Source organism: Suillus discolor, assembly GCF_016758755.1.
Source record: "Suillus discolor strain FC423 chromosome Unknown F5147scaffold_60, whole genome shotgun sequence".
In the NCBI taxonomy this organism is placed as follows: Eukaryota; Fungi; Basidiomycota; class Agaricomycetes; order Boletales; family Suillaceae; genus Suillus; species Suillus discolor.
In genome coordinates this window covers 202,697-219,452 of record NW_024541307.1, presented here as the reverse complement: position 1 = coordinate 219,452, position 16,756 = coordinate 202,697, and the positions used below count along the sequence as shown (strand labels likewise).

The following is a 16,756-nucleotide window of genomic DNA, read 5'->3' as shown; positions in this document are numbered from 1 at the left end:
TCAATGATTTCAATTAATGTTTGACGTTTAACTTTAAAAACTTGAACGCCGTAATAAGTACGGGAATTGCCGATGGCGGCCCTTTTTGGAAGAGTGACTTTGTCGGGCTGCTCGCTATGGTCAACGACAATGAAAAGCTTTGAGCATCCAGAGCTCATTGACTGGGACGGCCCTCTATCATCCAGTTCCTATTATCCTCAGTCACACAAAGACGTACCTTCGACATCGCCCTTCAAGTCGACCAGTAGCACGAATCATACCCTTTCATCGGTGTATCCTTCTAGTACATCATTACAAGACGCTAATGATTCTGGAGAAGATTCGGATTGCTATATTATTGATGTTTCATCTTCTATACACGATTTACCCGACGAAAACCGTCGTTCTACGCGTGCTTCAATAAAGGTGTGCTCGCGTGTCTCCTGAATCATTGTGGTTTACTAAACTCCACTCAGCCCGCGTCATCTATTGAAACGCCTTCACCCGCACATATGCCTCATCTCTTTCAGCCGTCTAATCTCGATACACTGTTTCCATTAATCCAGCATACTAGTACTCACGACACCTCGGCTGCCGTGAGCGCGTCTTCTTCCCTTGATAGATCCATCACACTTACGTATTCTTCTCTACAGGATGAAGTTTTGCCACCAGAATCATATCTTCTTTCCTCACAGCACAGCACCCGGAGCATGCCAACTTCATCCCATGCCGCGGAGTCCAACTTATTCGACATGTCTATACCCCCTCTCTTAGCTCATAACTATGTAATTGAGTTGACTGATGATGAAGATGATGGTATCAAGATTGTCAGTGACCCTGACAATGAAGATGAGGAGATGGTCGTAGATGACATGCTTGTGAGTAATTGCATACAACACAACACCATTCCCGTCCCTCAAAACCCACTTCCTGACTATTAATTTCCAGACTGAACCTTTTTCCGTGCCTGATTCGTCTTCAGATCGTGGTGCCCATTCTCCAAGATCGCCCTCACCCGAAATGGGCGACTCTCTATTCACACCTCCACCTTCCCGTAAACCTCGCAGACGCGTTGTCCTCGACTGTGTATCTGTGCCACCATTTCGAAAAGACACGACCAGGGCCAGTTGCAAGGCGAACGCGACGATTAGCAAGGCTCAGCAGGGTGTACAGCACTCACCAGTTAGCCACGCCCTACCCTCTGCATTCGCTCAAAATGACCGGCCGCCATCACCCTCTCTCAGTCGCAAGGGAAAGGAGCGTGAACGTGAACGCCCACCTCCAGCTCCTGCACGTCGGAAAAGGAAGTACAAGCCTCATCTTCGAAAGTTCGGAGAAGACGTTTCTACGATACCAACCCAGCTTCTGGACGCCCAATATCCTGCTATCGAGCTTGACATCCATGACCTGCCAGATTTTCTACCACATCACGACGATATCCTGCAGTCGAGTACCTATTACATCTACGTCAAACGTATTCAGCGCCTTTACGCACAACTGCACGAAGGTTTACCGGAGATGATTGCAGGGATGACAGGTCCTGCGGTCCCGGATGATGAGAAAGATGAAAAAGAATATGAACCTGTCTTCCCTCGTGTTCTCGCACCGCTGTTCCAGGAGAGGCCGGATATCGAAGCAGCCCTGACACCATACTTTGCGCGCGCGCCTCTTAAAGGTTCCTCTCGCAAAGGTAAAGTTAAGAACAATTTAGAGCCACAAAATGTTCCGACTTCGTCCAAGCCTAAATTGGGATCCGCTGGTACTGTCCTTCAAACACAGGACCCTTCATCCTCTGACATCCTCGACGACATCCCGCACTATACCGCACTGGAAGGGGATCAAATCCTGGACTTCAGCACGGAGATGGATCAGTATTTGAACGACCTCGGCGATTCCCCTCCAAAGACATATTCTCCAGGTGCTAAGTACACTCGGTCCGCACCAAATTCCTTCATTGGTTTCTTGCACAATACAACACGGCTGCCCCCTGACGCAGCGTCAGTCACGCGAGAAGATGCAGAGGATAGTTTCTTCGGAGTACCTCCTAGCCCGAAGCTGGTACCCGACCCTCCTTCACTACAGCTCACGGATACGTACGCTACCAATTCATCACATAGCCTGGATGCTAGCTTCGATCTAGCTCTCCCTGAGGATGGCCAGTGGTCCCTATCGCCTACCATTGAGACAAAGAGCATATCCCCCGAGAGTCTTTCTCCTTCAGGCAGCGCGGGTACGATTGATCCCTCGCTGCTTGGTGGTAGTGAACCCCCTCCTAAACCACCATCAAGAGGCACTCAAAACTCGAAACAGCTATCAGCAGGCCCCATCATATACGTGCGCAGACCTCCAGGGGTGTCTGCTTCGCAGGAAGCCCCAGCGCTCTCGGACAAAATTTCTGGCAAGTCACGAAGAAACATTCAGATCAAATATCGCACCAGTGAATCGGCCTCTGTTACTGATGAAGCCGACGCGACTAGGTTAGCGAGACAGTTGGACGACAGGGAGGTTAAGGATGACGGTGACGGCGGGTGGACTGCTGAAGCTGTTTCTGCTCCACCTGCACGACCTGGGACTCAGCCAAGTCTCAAGTTGCGCATTCGCCGATCAGGTACCCGTGCGGGTTCTGATGGGTCGTTTGCGCCTTCGAAAACCTCGAGTTCGACATCTCCTGCTGTATCTGCAGCTCCACTTCCAGAAACGAAATTGTCCAAGGCTCATGCACCTCTTCCTCCAGCTCAAACCATGCTACAGGACGATGGCGAGCCTGAAGTTGTCAAGACTTCCTGTCACCAATGCAGGAATACGAACACCAGACCCAAGATGCATTGTTCCAAACGCCGTCCAGACCGGTCAATCTGCGGGAAACGGTTTTGCAATAAATGCATCTTGAACCGGTCTGTCGTCTCCCTCTCCTTTATTCCATCTCCTTTCCTCATTGATTGCAATGTCTCGTCGTATGATTCCTCAGGTACCCCGAGATAGTGTTCTCCGCCAATAACAAGAAGTTTGTCTGTCCGGTCTGCCTTGATATCTGCAACTGCTCCGTATGCTCGCGGAGACGCGGGGAGGAGTATATTTCCATGCGTGGAGGCGGATTTGCGGGATCTCGCACCAAGTCGGGCATTTTGCTTGTGCCTGATGATTCCCATATCCCGGATATTGCAATGACACCTGAACCTCCCGAAAGTGCGCCACAGACAATGTTCTGGGCTCATGTCTATGGTATTGAAGGCGAACGCGTCGGACGTGCGTTTATCGACGATACTAGCGCCTCTGCCCCTGTCCGACCCACACAACCTGCCAAACAACGCGCCCAAAACGTGCAATCGAAACAGAAAGCAAAAGTGAAACTGAAGAAGAAACCGAAGGTATTCATTGGAACGCCGTTACGCGAGTGGAAGATCCGCACGGTTAAAGACCTCGAGCCCAGCGCTGTAATTCCGCCTCTCGTCTCAGAGGAACACTCCATAGGCAAAGGGAAAGGTAAAGCTGTCGAACGACCACGTGTTTATATCGGCGACGCGAAGTGGTTGTACGTGCCATTTACGCGTATGCCTGTGTCATCGTACTCTTCTTCGCGGGCGTCGTCGCCGGACTCGGATTTGGAGCTGGACTCGGATGGGACGTTGACGCCGTTGGAGGATCTGGAGGAGGGGATGGGGTGGCCCCAGCCTGAGGTGGGGGAGTCCGTGACTGTGACGTGGGGGTCGACGCGTGCGCAAGAACGGAGTGCGTCTAGTTCGTTGTCGGCGGATGATTTGGTCAAGGCTATTGGGGTTGCTTTGGCGGCGACGCGTGAGGGCACGGTGGAGTGATAATAACCCTGGGTTCTTTTTTTTTCATAATTGATTTTGTTGTCTATAAGTACGGTGTACGGTAGTAGGCGTTCATAGTACTAGTACTACTACTACTTAAGTACGGTATGCTCCACATTGGATTGTGGGATTCCGTTTAATATTACAAGATGATGCTTTAGAACATGTGAACGAGATATATATTGAGGTTCGAATGAATTGGGGATCGATAGCTGAGTACTTGCTTACACTTAGCGTTATGCAACTTTAAGCTTTATGTACTAGCCGTTGACCAGGTGTCTTTAAACTGTTGGAAGTGCGCGCCGTTCGGTGAACGGCCAAATAAGATATTCATATTCATACTATGTAGAAAAATACAAGGTCGCTAGGGCCAGCACTAGCAGCTGCTGGCAAACTCCGATACTTGTGCACATAATTCTTCCTACTAGTCGTCGCCATTTAAAAGCTGGCTACTCACCTGTATTCCCCTGGTCATTGCGCGCTGCATGCACTTGCTTTTCGATGGTAGAACTGTATTCTTGCAGCGGGAATGCGTGAAGAGCACGGAAGACGACGTTGGTGGAGTCCAAATGTGCCAGTGGGGATTGCTGGAGAACCAAAGACTGAAGTCCATGCTTCCTACGACGTGACAGATTCTGAAACTCCACAACACGATGGGCTGGAACTTGCTGAGTACGAGGACAGTGGAAAGGGTTGGATCTTATTTCTTGGATGCCGCGCGAACACAGTTGTGAAAAACATATGATAGTACGTTCATCGTCTGGTTCAAGTCGTCAAAACATCTACCTCACCTGGTCGTGCGCGCGTCGGTCCTGGCATTGTCTGGAGAGTTGTGACTCTGACAATGAAGTCATGACACTCGGCCTCAACGTCAACCACAGCCCTAAACTGCTTCTTGTGCTCCAGATGCTCTCTAAAATCAAAGTAGAAAAGGAGGGTGATATGTCCGTGGCTTTCCAAGTCTTTTTCAGACTGTAGTTGGCCTCCACGGTTTGATTCACGATCACAGCTATTTTATCATTCAATTGGAAATGTCAATCAATGCTTAGCCTATCTATAGCGCTCGAGGTCAATATAGCGGCAAATAAGCGTCGCCGTCGGCCTCGAGGCTTACCAAGGTCAAGGGTATCATATTTATATCACATTGTTATCCACGTTGCTTCCCATTCCTCTTATTCAAGGCCTGAGGCCTGATCCTTAACTGTTTACCATGAGCAACAGCAATCAATTGAGGGACCCGAACCCAGTTCCTCCAGACTCCACGGCGGTTACTCGCGGAAGCTCCGTACGTCGCCCATGTGCATTAGTCGTTCATCGCATTCTCATACACTGACTCTGATGCCCATGTGTCCAGGTCCAATCGCCACGCAAATTTGGTCGGCTTCTGAAGAAGGTCAAGGATGGTGTAACAAAGAAGAATTCTGTAAGTCGAGCAGCTGAGTTGTATTGGGATCAGGTTGAGATCATACAGAAGCGCTCGAACATGGAGAATTTGCGCAGCCGCGAGCCTCTTCTCCCGGATGTTGATCACGAAGACGCCTTGTCGACTCTGAATATCGAGCCTGAGGTAGCTCACTTTTCAGTTTATGCTTTCTCTCTCAACTTCTGATGGTCGTACAGGTTCAGAATACTCCATCTGATGTGAAACAAGGTGGTGATCCCCAATCGGCACTTCGAGACGCCCAAGGAGTTGTCGGACGCATGACTCTACTTTCGGGGCCTGTAGAATCTGGGGCATCCGCCGCCCAAAATGCATCAGGGGATCTGGACACATATCTCCAACCCCTCAGGATATTTGACAATGTTATTGGGAATATCGCGGATGTATGGGCCCATTCCTCTTGGTTGAAACCGAATTAATCCCGTTCCGCAGGTGCATCCATATGCAAAGATGGCACTGGGCATCTTGTCTTGTGCTTTTAAAGTATGTTTAGTTCTTCTCTCGTTCTATCACATACTCAGGAGTCATCGGTGTAGATGGTCATAGCCGAATCGGACTGCGATCAAGCGGTCCATCGTCTTGTCTACAAGTTGGCTGAAGTTTATGACTTCATGATCCAGGACGAGACGCTTAGCTAAATTTCATCAATGCGGGGTATTCTTGGACAGATGTCTCAGCAGACCCTTGAATGCGCCCGCTTCATCAGAGAATATTCAAAGACGCAGAGATTCTGTGAGTCTTCAAGCTGTTGCATGTTCCACATGCTCAGTCTTTCACTATCATGACAGGGAAGAGAGTCGGGAAAGACATTTCCACCGAAACAAATGATATGATTCAACGGTACAGCGATGCGTTGGATGCCATCATGCAAAAATTCCGGGACCAAGTTGCTCGGGACGTAGCTATTCACACCCACCATACAGGTGAGGATTGTACTTGCTTCTGACGCAACAGCTATACATTTCTCCTCAGGTGAATTAATGAACCTCAGTGGTATAACTTATGCAGCAAACGCGGGGCTAGATACCGGGAAACAGTGTCTCCAAGGGACGCGCACGGACATACTCTCCCAGATCACAGATTGGGTGAACAGCACTGGAGACGATGTTCCACCTGTGCTGTGGCTATCTGGCCCCGCAGGCAAGGGCAAATCATCCATTGCCCACACGGTTGCTAACTGGTTCAGCGATGCGGGAGGTCTTGGTTCATGCTATTGCTTTGACCGAGATCGAGAAGCCGACCGTCGCCATGAGAAGATATTTTCTACCATCGCGCTTGACCTGGCTTACCGTGACTCAGGGGTGAGGCGAGCGTTGATAGATGCAGTTCAGCATAGCAACGCGCTCAAGACTACAGCTGACATTATCCAGCAATGGCGAAAGCTTCTGATGGAACCACTACGGAAGCTCTCAGAGTCGACTGTGGGCCCTGTCGTGATCGTGATTGACGCACTGGATGAGAGCGGCACGGTCGAGACACGATGTAACCTTCTTCGCATTCTTTCTGATAAATTTCAGAACTCTGCTGTTCCCCGAATCACAGAGCTCCCAAAGAACTTTCGGTTTATCGTCACCTCTCGCCCGCTCCGGGACATTCAGAATGCGTTTGCGGACGCTCAACATATTCTAAGGATTTCCATGGATGACATTCCATCAGAAGTCGCGGAACGCGATATCTTTGCTTACGTGTCGAAGAAGTTGGAGGGGCATTCGCATTTTGGGAGCAAAGAGTTCACAGCCCTGGCCAAGAAAGCTGATGGTCTTTTCGAGTGGGCACGTCTTGCTTGCGAATCCATCGAAGCACCTCTTCCTGGCTTATCTCCCTATCAGTCGTTCGATGCCATAGTGTCGCGCGATCCTATCGAACGGGAGCACCTGTTTTATGATAAGTATAAATTTACTCTGACGCAGATCATGCCCAAGGATAGATGCACAAGCCTCAAGTCTCAGCAAACACAGCTAGTGGCGTTTCGTTCCGTGATGGGACAAATTCTTGGCACCGCCGAACCCCTCTCATTGAATTCCCTGAATGCCATGCGAAGCCATTTTCCGGATGAAAGCGAGTGTTACAAAGTGGAGGTCATAGTAGAACACATGGGATCCCTCCTCAGCGGCACCACCGACCCATCCACCCCAATTCGACCCCTTCATGCATCCTTCCACGATCTCCTGACAGACCAATCACACAGCGGAGAGTTCTTCGTCGATGTGCCGAAGGTTCAACGAAACCTTGCTTTCGCATCACTTGGAGTGATGAAAGATGAACTTTCCTTCAATATCTGCGACTTAAACTCATCCTATCTCCCCGACTCCGAAGATCCCGGTCTGCGAGAACGAGTTGCAAAGCGCATCCCCCCACATCTATCCTATGCCTGTCGATTTTGGCTTTCACACGTACAAGCCACTGACTTCAATCCAGAACTCGCCACAGAAATCAAATCATTCTTCGATCATGAGCGACTGTTCTTCTGGCTCAAAGTACTCTGCCTCATCAATGCGCTCAGCAGCGTAGTCCCGGCCCTTCCACTTATTGCCGAGTGGTTGAAAGTGAGCACTTGATTGTCAGATAACATGTTCACTAACGTACAATCGCAATTACAGGGTCACATCGGATACGAAGATGCCTCGTCTGCTGCAATGAAAGTGCAGAGATTCATCCAAGTCTTCGACGGCATCATCTTGCACAGCACACCTCATATCTATGTACCAGCACTTCCATTTTCTCCCCTCAACTCTGCACTGTTCAGAACGTTTTCTGTTTGGTTTCCGAACTCTCTTCGTGTAGCATCTGGACGTGATGTCAACTGGATGGATGCCGTCGAATCTTATAAATCCTCACACATATTTCACTCAGCTTTCAAACAAGAATGCAGCGCCCTCCTTCTTACTGGCGGAGATGCTGCCCTCGCTGCAAGCGATTTTGACAGGGCTATCGACTTATACTCGGCCACAATCGATCTAAATTCTCCATCTGATGCTATCTTTGCAAATCGCAGTAAGGCAAAGTTGGGGAAAATGCTATGGGAGGATGTGCTTCTCGACGCGCAAAAGGTGCGATGACATCTATGTTTTCGTAGCCTTTGTTGACTTCGGCGATGTGTAGGTGATCGAATTCAATCCTTCGTCTTACGTTGGATACCAGTTGACACATGCAACGCTGCGTGGCGCGCAACGTTACAATGAAGCCATCGAAACCTTCAAAATCATGTTGTCGAAGTTGGACGATTCTCCCGAAGTGTGGATGCGAGGTAAGCCTTGGGGCACTCTTACATAATCTCGAAACGCCTATCTCGTTCTGCAGACCTGCGTCAGCAGTATGTGCATCCATCCGAAGCAGAAAACGCTATTCTAAAAGCTGTTTGGACTGAACTTGAATATGCCCCGCTACGTCTACTCAATACTTCTACGGGTCTTTTGTGCGATCGAACAGCACAAATAAACGCCTTCAAAACGAGTGCAAAGTACAAGGAGCTTTTGTCATTCACAACAAAGCATTCAGACCTCCAAATGGGCCGCATCAAGGAAATGGTAGCAATATACTTCCGCTGCGTCATGCTATCACACAGGTGGGAAGAGAAGGAGGCGGAGCTGCAAGACATCCAGGATGAAGATGTGCGCAAGTTGAAGGAAATTGGCGGCATCGTGAAACTGCAGTCGTTCTGCCAAGTCGCTCGTGATGCTGGGTATCTTTGGGCGTGGATGGACACATGTTGCATCGACAAGAGGAGCAACACCGAGGTTCAAGAATCGGTCAACTCGATGTTCGTCTGGTACCGTCATTCTGCGCTCACCATCGTCTACCTATGTGATGTTCCTCCTTCATCTCAGCCTGGTGCACTGGCGAGGAGTGTTTGGAACGAGCGGGGATGGACCTTTCAAGAATTCCTCGCTCCCAAAGTTGCTATCTTTTATCGGAAGGATTGGTCTTTATATCTCGACGATCGCTCTCCTAACCACAAAGAGTCCCCTGCAATCATGAAGGAGTTGAAAGATGCAACGGGCATAGATGAGCGGACCCTGGTGACCTTCCGTCCGGGTATGAGCGGCGCCCGAGAGAAACTGCAATGGGCATCGAAGCGCGTCACTACTTTTCAGGAAGACGTTGCGTACGCATTATTTGGCATCTTTGACATCACCCTACCTGTCATTTATGGCGAGAAGAAGCAGAACGCGCTCGGGCGGCTCCTGCAGGAGATCGTAGCTCGATCGGGCGACATCACTGTCCTCGATTGGATCGGAGAACCTTCCGAGTTCAATAGCTGTCTTCCAGCCCATATCACCTCTTACACCACTCCTCCACGCACCCTTTCACCTTTGTCTGATGATTATATTCACACGCAAGTCTCCTCGCTGCGACAAACTGTGTCTGCAGGTCTAGCATTGGAATTTTATGACCAGCTTGAACAGCTTAGAGCTCCTCGCTTTGCAAACTGCAGACTTCATCTGCCTTGCATTTCATTTCGTGTCACGGAAGTCAGACGGAGGCGTGGTCTAGCCCAGGAGACTTCCATGACTTATGGAATCAAGGCAGACGGGCTTCACGACCTGCTGATCACCACTGAAAAGACCCTAGTTCAGTTCTCGCGGGCAAGGCCCATTCAGCAGACGTTCTTACTTGTCCGTCCATGGGATCGACATCTCCTCGGGGTGCCTGACTTTGCAGAGCAGTACCACTTCGCGGACGATATAGAAAGCATAGGAGATTGGACCGAGCCCGGGTCCTCGATAGACGACTCCGACGAGTTACTCGGCGATTCACCTGTTAAAGAGGAGCTTGGCTCACGAGCGTTGCGATTAATGGTTCGCCTCGGACAGCCTTTCGACGCATTTTTGCTAGCGCAGCAACGTATCGGAGAATACAAGAGGATTGCGTCGGACTATAAGATCATTGCACAAGTCAAAGACATTGCATCGGTTGATAACATGGACATCGGTACGGTAGAAATACTCTAGCGAAAAATTATTGGCATAGCCGAACTCCTTGCTTTAAATTCCCTGAATGCCATGCGAAACCATTTTCCAGATGAAAGCGAGGGCTCCAAAGTGGAAGTCATAGTAGAACATATGGATCCCTCCTTAGCGGCACTACCAACTCGTTCACTCCAATCCGACCCCTTCACGCATCCTTCCGCTATTTTCTGACAGACCAATCACATAGCGGAGAGTTCTTCGTCAATGTGTCGAAGGTACAACGAGACTTTGCTTTAACGATGGAACATGAAACTTTCCTTCAATATCTGCGATTTAAAATCATCTTATCTCGCCAATTCCCAAGATACTGGTCTACCAGAACGAGTTAAAAAGTGCATTCCCTCACATCTGTCCTATGCCTGTCGATTCTGGCCTACACACGTACAAGCCACTGACTGTGATCCAGACCTCGCCAAAGAAATCAAATCATTCTTAGACCATGAGCGACTGTTCTTCTGGCTCGAAGTACTCTGCCTCATCAATGCGCTCAGCAGCGTAGTCCCGGCCTTTCCACTTATTGTCAAGTGGTTGAAAGTGAGTACATGGTTAATGAGTATCAGATGACATGCTTGATCATGGATGAACGCATAATGGTGAACTGGACCCTTGTGGTGTCCGTGATCGGATCAGTGTCAGCTACGTACCAGCCTGTCATTCAAGTTAGAAGCACAATGTCAACACGGCATGGTATATGCGGAGTTTGAAAGTACAAGTGCCACACATTCGAGACTATGTAGTCCGCTGGCATACGCGCATCGTTCTCGCTGCTTCTTTGATATGTACCTTGCCTACTGATTAACCTACACTACACCGAGCCCCTACCCCTCGGTGCCTTACCATTTTTGTGATGTACGTTGCTTACCTACGTTACATCAAGGTCTCTGCCCATTGGATTTCCTTCCACCCGCCATGTTTTTGTGTTCCAGAGCTCTACTGTGTTGTCCATAGAGAGCCACTTGCCAGAAATGTGCTGTCTGGAGAAAAGTCAAGCGAGAAAATCTTGTTGGAGTGGACTTTGACTCGGATGGGCTGGGTGAGAGATTTGCCGTCTCTGTTCCAGGCTATGAGCTCCCCGCCAAAATCACCGCTTGGTATGAAGTGCCCGTCTCTCGATACTGCAGCTACTCGTATGCCCCAGTGATGCCCCTCCATTATCTTCGATACGACACCGTTTTCCAAGTCCCATAGACGAAGGGTCTTGTCATACGCTTGTCATACGAGGCCGTCACCATACGGCGTCCATCGGGGAATTCTGCAACTGTAAATACACTATGTCTATGGCCTATAAATATTTGACTAGTTGTGGTCATTCGGATGGCAGGATGATCTTCTTCCGTCATTCTACTCGAGGTGGACGATGTGGAGCATAATTTGCTGGAGGGCTTGTGAGTGTCTTGATCCAAGAGGTCCAGGGCCTTTTTGCTTCTCCACAGCCTCAATTTGCATATTAGACGTCCAGGGCATCAGGCACTCGGACCGCTGCGAAGGGCAGGTATCTCCTAGTAAGTATAATTCCCATGGTTGCTTGTTCATTGGATCGAAGTACGAAGCTGTGGAGTAAGGGAGACATGGCTGACGCCACTACCACGCTCGAACGAATTTCCGTGGCATGGAAATCCAGTCCTGTGTAATAGTGATGCCCGCTGCGTTGAAGTACGTTCGATGTTCGCTATCCGGTGAGTGTCTTGCGATTGCAGCACAGTCTAGACAGTAATATCTAACTGATAACCCAAGCCTGATCTATGCACCAGGAAATGTGCTGGGTTACTACACTTGATTACAGCCTGCCACCGCATGCGAATAATCGTGTATACTCTATTGCAAACGAACTATGTACGTAGGTGCTTTCAGGATGTGGTTTGGCAATAGCCACGAATCCAAACAACCGGATGTGTTACTCAACACGGTCGAAGTGCACATGTTGACTCTAATGCAAACACACGATATTTTCCTCTCCAACCACCTCGAGAGCAGATGGTGCCTCTGCATGTCAAATTTTGAAATCTTGTATTTGCGAGGGTCATTTGCAGGGTATGTATGATATATGAGGCTATGATAATGTGATCGTCGACGTGTTGTGAAAAAAACCAATCAGCTACAATATGTCTAGGGTCTTGATGTTCATAATGTCAATCGAAGCCGGGTCTTTCACCTGCGCAATGATATTATGGTCCGACGCGACCCTCTTGTATTCTCCAACGCGTTGCTGCGCTACCAAAAGTGCGCTGAAAGCCTGCCCAAGGTGAACCATCAAACGCAATGATCGTGAGTGAACATCCGAGTCAATAGACAACTCCTCTTCTCCAGGTGGGTTGCTAGACCGCTCGTCAGTGTCGTTCAATTCAGACTGGGACTCGGACCAATCCCTTACGCTCTCCCCTTCGCCTGTAAAGGTGAGCTGCTCTGAAAAATCAGGCAGCCCAAGGAGACGACGGTCCCATGGACGGACAAGAAAGAATGTCTGCTGAGTGGGCCTTGTGCGCGAGAATTGAATTAGGGTCTGGTCCGTGGTGATAAGCAAGTCTTGAAGCCCGTCTGCTTTCACTCCATACGTGGAATGAGCAGCGAGACCCCGCCTTCGTTTGACCTCCGTGACACGAAATGCGATGCAAGGCAGACGCAGTCTGCAGTTGGCGAAGAGGAGAGCGTTCATGTTCTCGAGCATGTTATACAACTTTGAAGCTAAATCTATGGGCACATTTCGCAACGAAGAGACCGCTGTCTGAATGTCATCTTCAGACAATGATGGTAGGGAGCATGGCGGGGCCGCATATGAGATGATGTCGGCTGGAAGGCAACTATTGAACTCGGACGATTGTCCGACCCAGTCCAGGGAACTGATGTCGCCCGATCTAGCCACGATCTCCTGTAGGAGCCGTCCGAGCGCATTTTGCTTCTTCTCGCCATAGATTACAGGCAGGTGGACGCCGAAGATACCAAACAACGAGTACGCGATGTCTTCCTGCATCGTGGTGACACGTTTTGATGCCCATCGGAGCTTCTCTCTAGCGTCTCTCATCCCTGGACGGAAGGAGATCAGGGTCTGTGTATCTATTCCCGTCGCATCCTCCAACTCCTTCATGATTGCTGGGGATTCTTTGTGATTGGGAGAGCGATCGTCCAGATATAATGACCAGTCCTTCCGATAAAATATAACGACTTTCGGAGCGACGAATTCTTGAAAGGTCCATCCTCGTTCGTTCCAAACACTACTCGCCAGTGCGCCGGACGGGGATGAAGGAGGAACATCGGATAGGTAGACTATGGTGAGCGCTGAGTGACGGTACCAGACGAACATTGAATTGACCGATTCTTGAAGCTCGACGTTGTTGCTCTTATCGATGCAGCATGTATCCATCCACGCCCAAAAATACCCCGCATCACGAGCGATTTTGCAGAACGACTGCAGCTTCGCGGTGCCATTGAGTCCATTCAGCTCGTACACCGCTTTGTCCTGGATGTGGTGCAGCAGCGCCTCCGTCTCTTCCCACCTGTGTGATAGCAAAAGGCAACGGAAGTGCATCGCCACCACCTCCTCAATGCGTTCCATTTCGAGATCCAAACGCTTCGTTATGGATGACAAAAGCTCCTTGTATTCTGGACTTGTTTTGAAGAAGTTCAGCTGTGCTGCTCGGTCGCACAAAAGACCCGTAGAGGTGTTGAGTAGACGAAGGGGGGTGTTGCTGAGTTCAATCGAAACCGCTCTTCGAATAGCGTCTGCCGCTTCCGATGGACAAACGTACTGCTGACGCAGATCTGCAGAATGATATAGGTATTTTGAGACGATACAGGAGTGTTCCATGTCTCACCTCGTATCTGCACTTCTGGAGCATCGTCCAACTTGGACAACATGAGTGTGAAGGCCTCGATGGCTTCATCGTAACGTCGCGTGCCACGCAGCGCTGAGTGTGACAACTGGTATCCAACATGAGACGAAGGATTGAGTTCGATGACCTATGCATCGCCTAAGTCAACATGGGTTACGAAAACGTGGGTGCCATCGCACCTTTCGCGCGTCGAGGAGCGCATCCTCCCATAGCATTTTACTTAACTTTGCCTCGCTGCGACCTGCAAAGAAGATATCAGATGCAGAATCCAGGTCGATCGCCGTCGAGTATAGGTCAATAGCCTTGTCATAATCGCTTGCAGCGAAGGCGGCATCCCCGTTGGCAGCGCAGAGTGCGCTGCATTGCCGTTTGAAATCTGAGAAGAATACATGTGAAGATTGTAGCCTGCGCGACATTACTGGCTCTAGACTCGCCATTGGACCAATCAAGGCAGTCGGCTTTGGTGATTTCGTCACTGGAAGTCATCATGTGTTGGTATGATTTCACGGTATCTTGGAGTTTACCCGCCTGAAGCAGTGCATCACAGCGTTTATGGTGTGCCTTTCACCACAACGAGTTCAGGTCCCAGCCAAAGAGCTGGACAAGAGATTCAGTTATTAAAAGCGTTATACATGTATCATCTTGACGTACCACCATCAAATCCTCATATATTTCATGAATGTTCGATTTGGATGATGAATCGTGAGAGTCGAGAGCGGCAGTGAAATAGTCAGCAGCTTTGTCGTAGCGTGCGCCATCCAAGGCTTTGATTCCGAGTTGAACGTGTAGATATGCCTAATGTGCGAGTTGTAAATATGAGTGTTGATGCAGATGACCAAGCGTGGATGATACTTACTTGCACGATACCACATGCGAGAGTGTCGGCATTCGGACAACCGGCAGCGAGCTCTTTGAGGAGCAGGTTTGCCTCGTCATGTTGATCTGCATTGAAGAGCGCGATGGCCTGAAATACGCGATGAAGGGAAGAGTATGCGAAGTAAATGTGACATACTTTGATCAATAGCAGAAAATGAAGGATTTCTGAATCCTGGTTCGTATACATTGATGCAACATCAAATGCTGCCCTCGCATCCAGGACGCGGCCTTTTCCACAGAGGGCAATACCCTTGGAGATATAGCCCGTCAATGAGGGCCGAATCCTGATGGACTATGTCACCATCGAGTTAGCCCTGTATAAGGCGGCGATGATTCTCACCTTGATTGCGTCCAGAAGGGCGCGGTCCCAGTCGTATTTTCGCGCCATGACGAATGACCGATGGGCATAGGAAGTATGGTTGTTCGGACTGGTGTTGATATCTTGAGTGAGTAGTTTTTCGGCGGTAGATAAGTCTCCATTTAGACATGCAATACGGGAGGTCGTGATGGCTAGGATCTGCACAAAACATGCTCTAATTGTGGTATATGAGTCAGAGACCGAAACGTGCCTTTGGATGTATACCTCGAGGTACTGCCCACTCTGAGATCCTCTTATTGTTACCTCCACTGAAGATGTGATTGCCCTCCACGGAGAAAGTGATGCATGTCATGTAGGATGGGTACTTGAAGACGGCAATGGTTTGTCGATCTGAGAGCTGCCAGAGACGAACATGGTTGTCACTAGATGCGGATGCAACGAGTGTGCCAGCAGGATGAATGGCAATGTAATGGATATTATCAGTGCGACCTGTCCAAGGATCACCGACCTGCTTCCAGGTTGTTGTATCCCATTCGCGTATAGTAGGATCGCTTTCACTGCCGCCTGTGAGAAGGCGTGTGCCATCGGGCATCCACGCGAGTGACAAGTTGTATGACGTGTGACCCTTTAATGATGTGACGCATTTCCTCGTGCCTGAATTGTAAATTTCAATATGATAGTTTGTTGCGATGGCAAGAAGTTCTCCAGACGGTGAATACCGTACGCAATTGACCAAAATACCACACTCGATCGGATTTCCTTGCAGCTGCCAGGTTTTGGTATTCCACAGTTTCGTCATTCTTTCGGGAAATGAACCAGCTGCAGTGGCCAGCATTGTTTCATTGGGAGAAAAATCCAGCGAGGAGATAAATTTGGAGTGTGCTTCGATTTTGGTGAGTAATTCGCCAGTTTCTCCGTGCCAGACGATGACCTCTCCACAATTATCACCGCTTGCTATCAATTGCCCATCTCGTGATACCACCAATCTCCACACATAATCGCGGTGCCCCTCCATCTTCTTCAACACAACACCTGTCTTCAAGTCCGTCTTGTCGTGCGAGCCCGTAACCATCCGACGTTTATCAGGGAAAACTGCGACTGCATTTATGCGGTCTTCATGGCCTTCGAACAATCGCAGGGGAGTGGTGATTGTAATGAGCTCCGACATTTTACTGGATGTTGATGGTATGAAATACGGACGAGGCTAAACTTTGGAGGGATTATGTCTTTCTCTAAGCTGCATGGAGGGTGTATGGTGCGTGTTATGGTGCTTCACAGCTTGCCTCATTCAATAGACGCCCAGGACATCTAAGGCTGTTCGTGCCCACGCCTCCATCACCGTAATGCACCCACCCTATTGTCATACCCGCTGTCCTCGATAGTATGCACATCTGCAGTGCATACATGCGTTCGACTCTTGTCTTCGCAGCTTCCAGAATATATCCCATCGCATCAAGTCGAGCAGTCCGTGCTTTCTAGCGCTCAAATCTGACTGTCTGATGATCTTGCATGAATACCGTTGTTTTTCG

At 49.4% G+C, this 16,756-nt stretch overlaps 3 protein-coding genes across 3 annotated transcripts; 2 read left to right on the top strand and 1 right to left on the bottom strand.

The window, feature by feature from the left end:
* Nucleotides 1-132: 132 nt before the first annotated feature.
* On the top strand, nucleotides 133-3,950 carry F5147DRAFT_713637 (uncharacterized protein). The gene is made up of 5 exons (XM_041438415.1): nucleotides 133-405; nucleotides 456-575; nucleotides 633-857; nucleotides 928-2,873; nucleotides 2,948-3,950. Exons 2-5 carry the CDS (start codon nucleotides 492-494, stop codon nucleotides 3,792-3,794), a joined length of 3,102 nt encoding a protein of 1,033 aa, XP_041288991.1. The 5' UTR covers nucleotides 133-405; nucleotides 456-491; the 3' UTR covers nucleotides 3,795-3,950.
* Nucleotides 3,951-5,004: 1,054 nt separating this feature from the next.
* Nucleotides 5,005-5,873, top strand: F5147DRAFT_656018 (uncharacterized protein; the record flags this gene model as incomplete). The annotated part of the gene is made up of 6 exons (XM_041434043.1): nucleotides 5,005-5,079; nucleotides 5,149-5,217; nucleotides 5,251-5,361; nucleotides 5,415-5,618; nucleotides 5,668-5,718; nucleotides 5,772-5,873. The coding sequence occupies 6 exons, from the start codon at nucleotides 5,005-5,007 to the stop codon at nucleotides 5,871-5,873; spliced, it is 612 nt and encodes a 203-aa protein (XP_041288990.1).
* Nucleotides 5,874-12,194: 6,321 nt separating this feature from the next.
* Nucleotides 12,195-12,703, bottom strand: F5147DRAFT_713614 (uncharacterized protein; the record flags this gene model as incomplete). Its single annotated transcript, XM_041438414.1, has 1 exon — nucleotides 12,195-12,703. A coding segment is annotated over one exon (162 nt), but the record flags the coding sequence as incomplete, so codon positions are not given.
* Nucleotides 12,704-16,756: the final 4,053 nt, after the last annotated feature.

Excerpts from the sequence above, each read along its gene's own strand:
- F5147DRAFT_713637 (XM_041438415.1), top strand. The coding sequence starts at position 492 with ATGCCTCATCTCTTTCAGCCGTCTAATCTCGATACACTGTTTCCATTA. Across the intron at positions 576-632 it reads CTCACGACACCTCGGCTGCC|GATGAAGTTTTGCCACCAGA; the intron begins GTGAGCGCGTCT and ends TCTTCTCTACAG. Across the intron at positions 2,874-2,947 it reads AATAAATGCATCTTGAACCG|GTACCCCGAGATAGTGTTCT; the intron begins GTCTGTCGTCTC and ends ATGATTCCTCAG.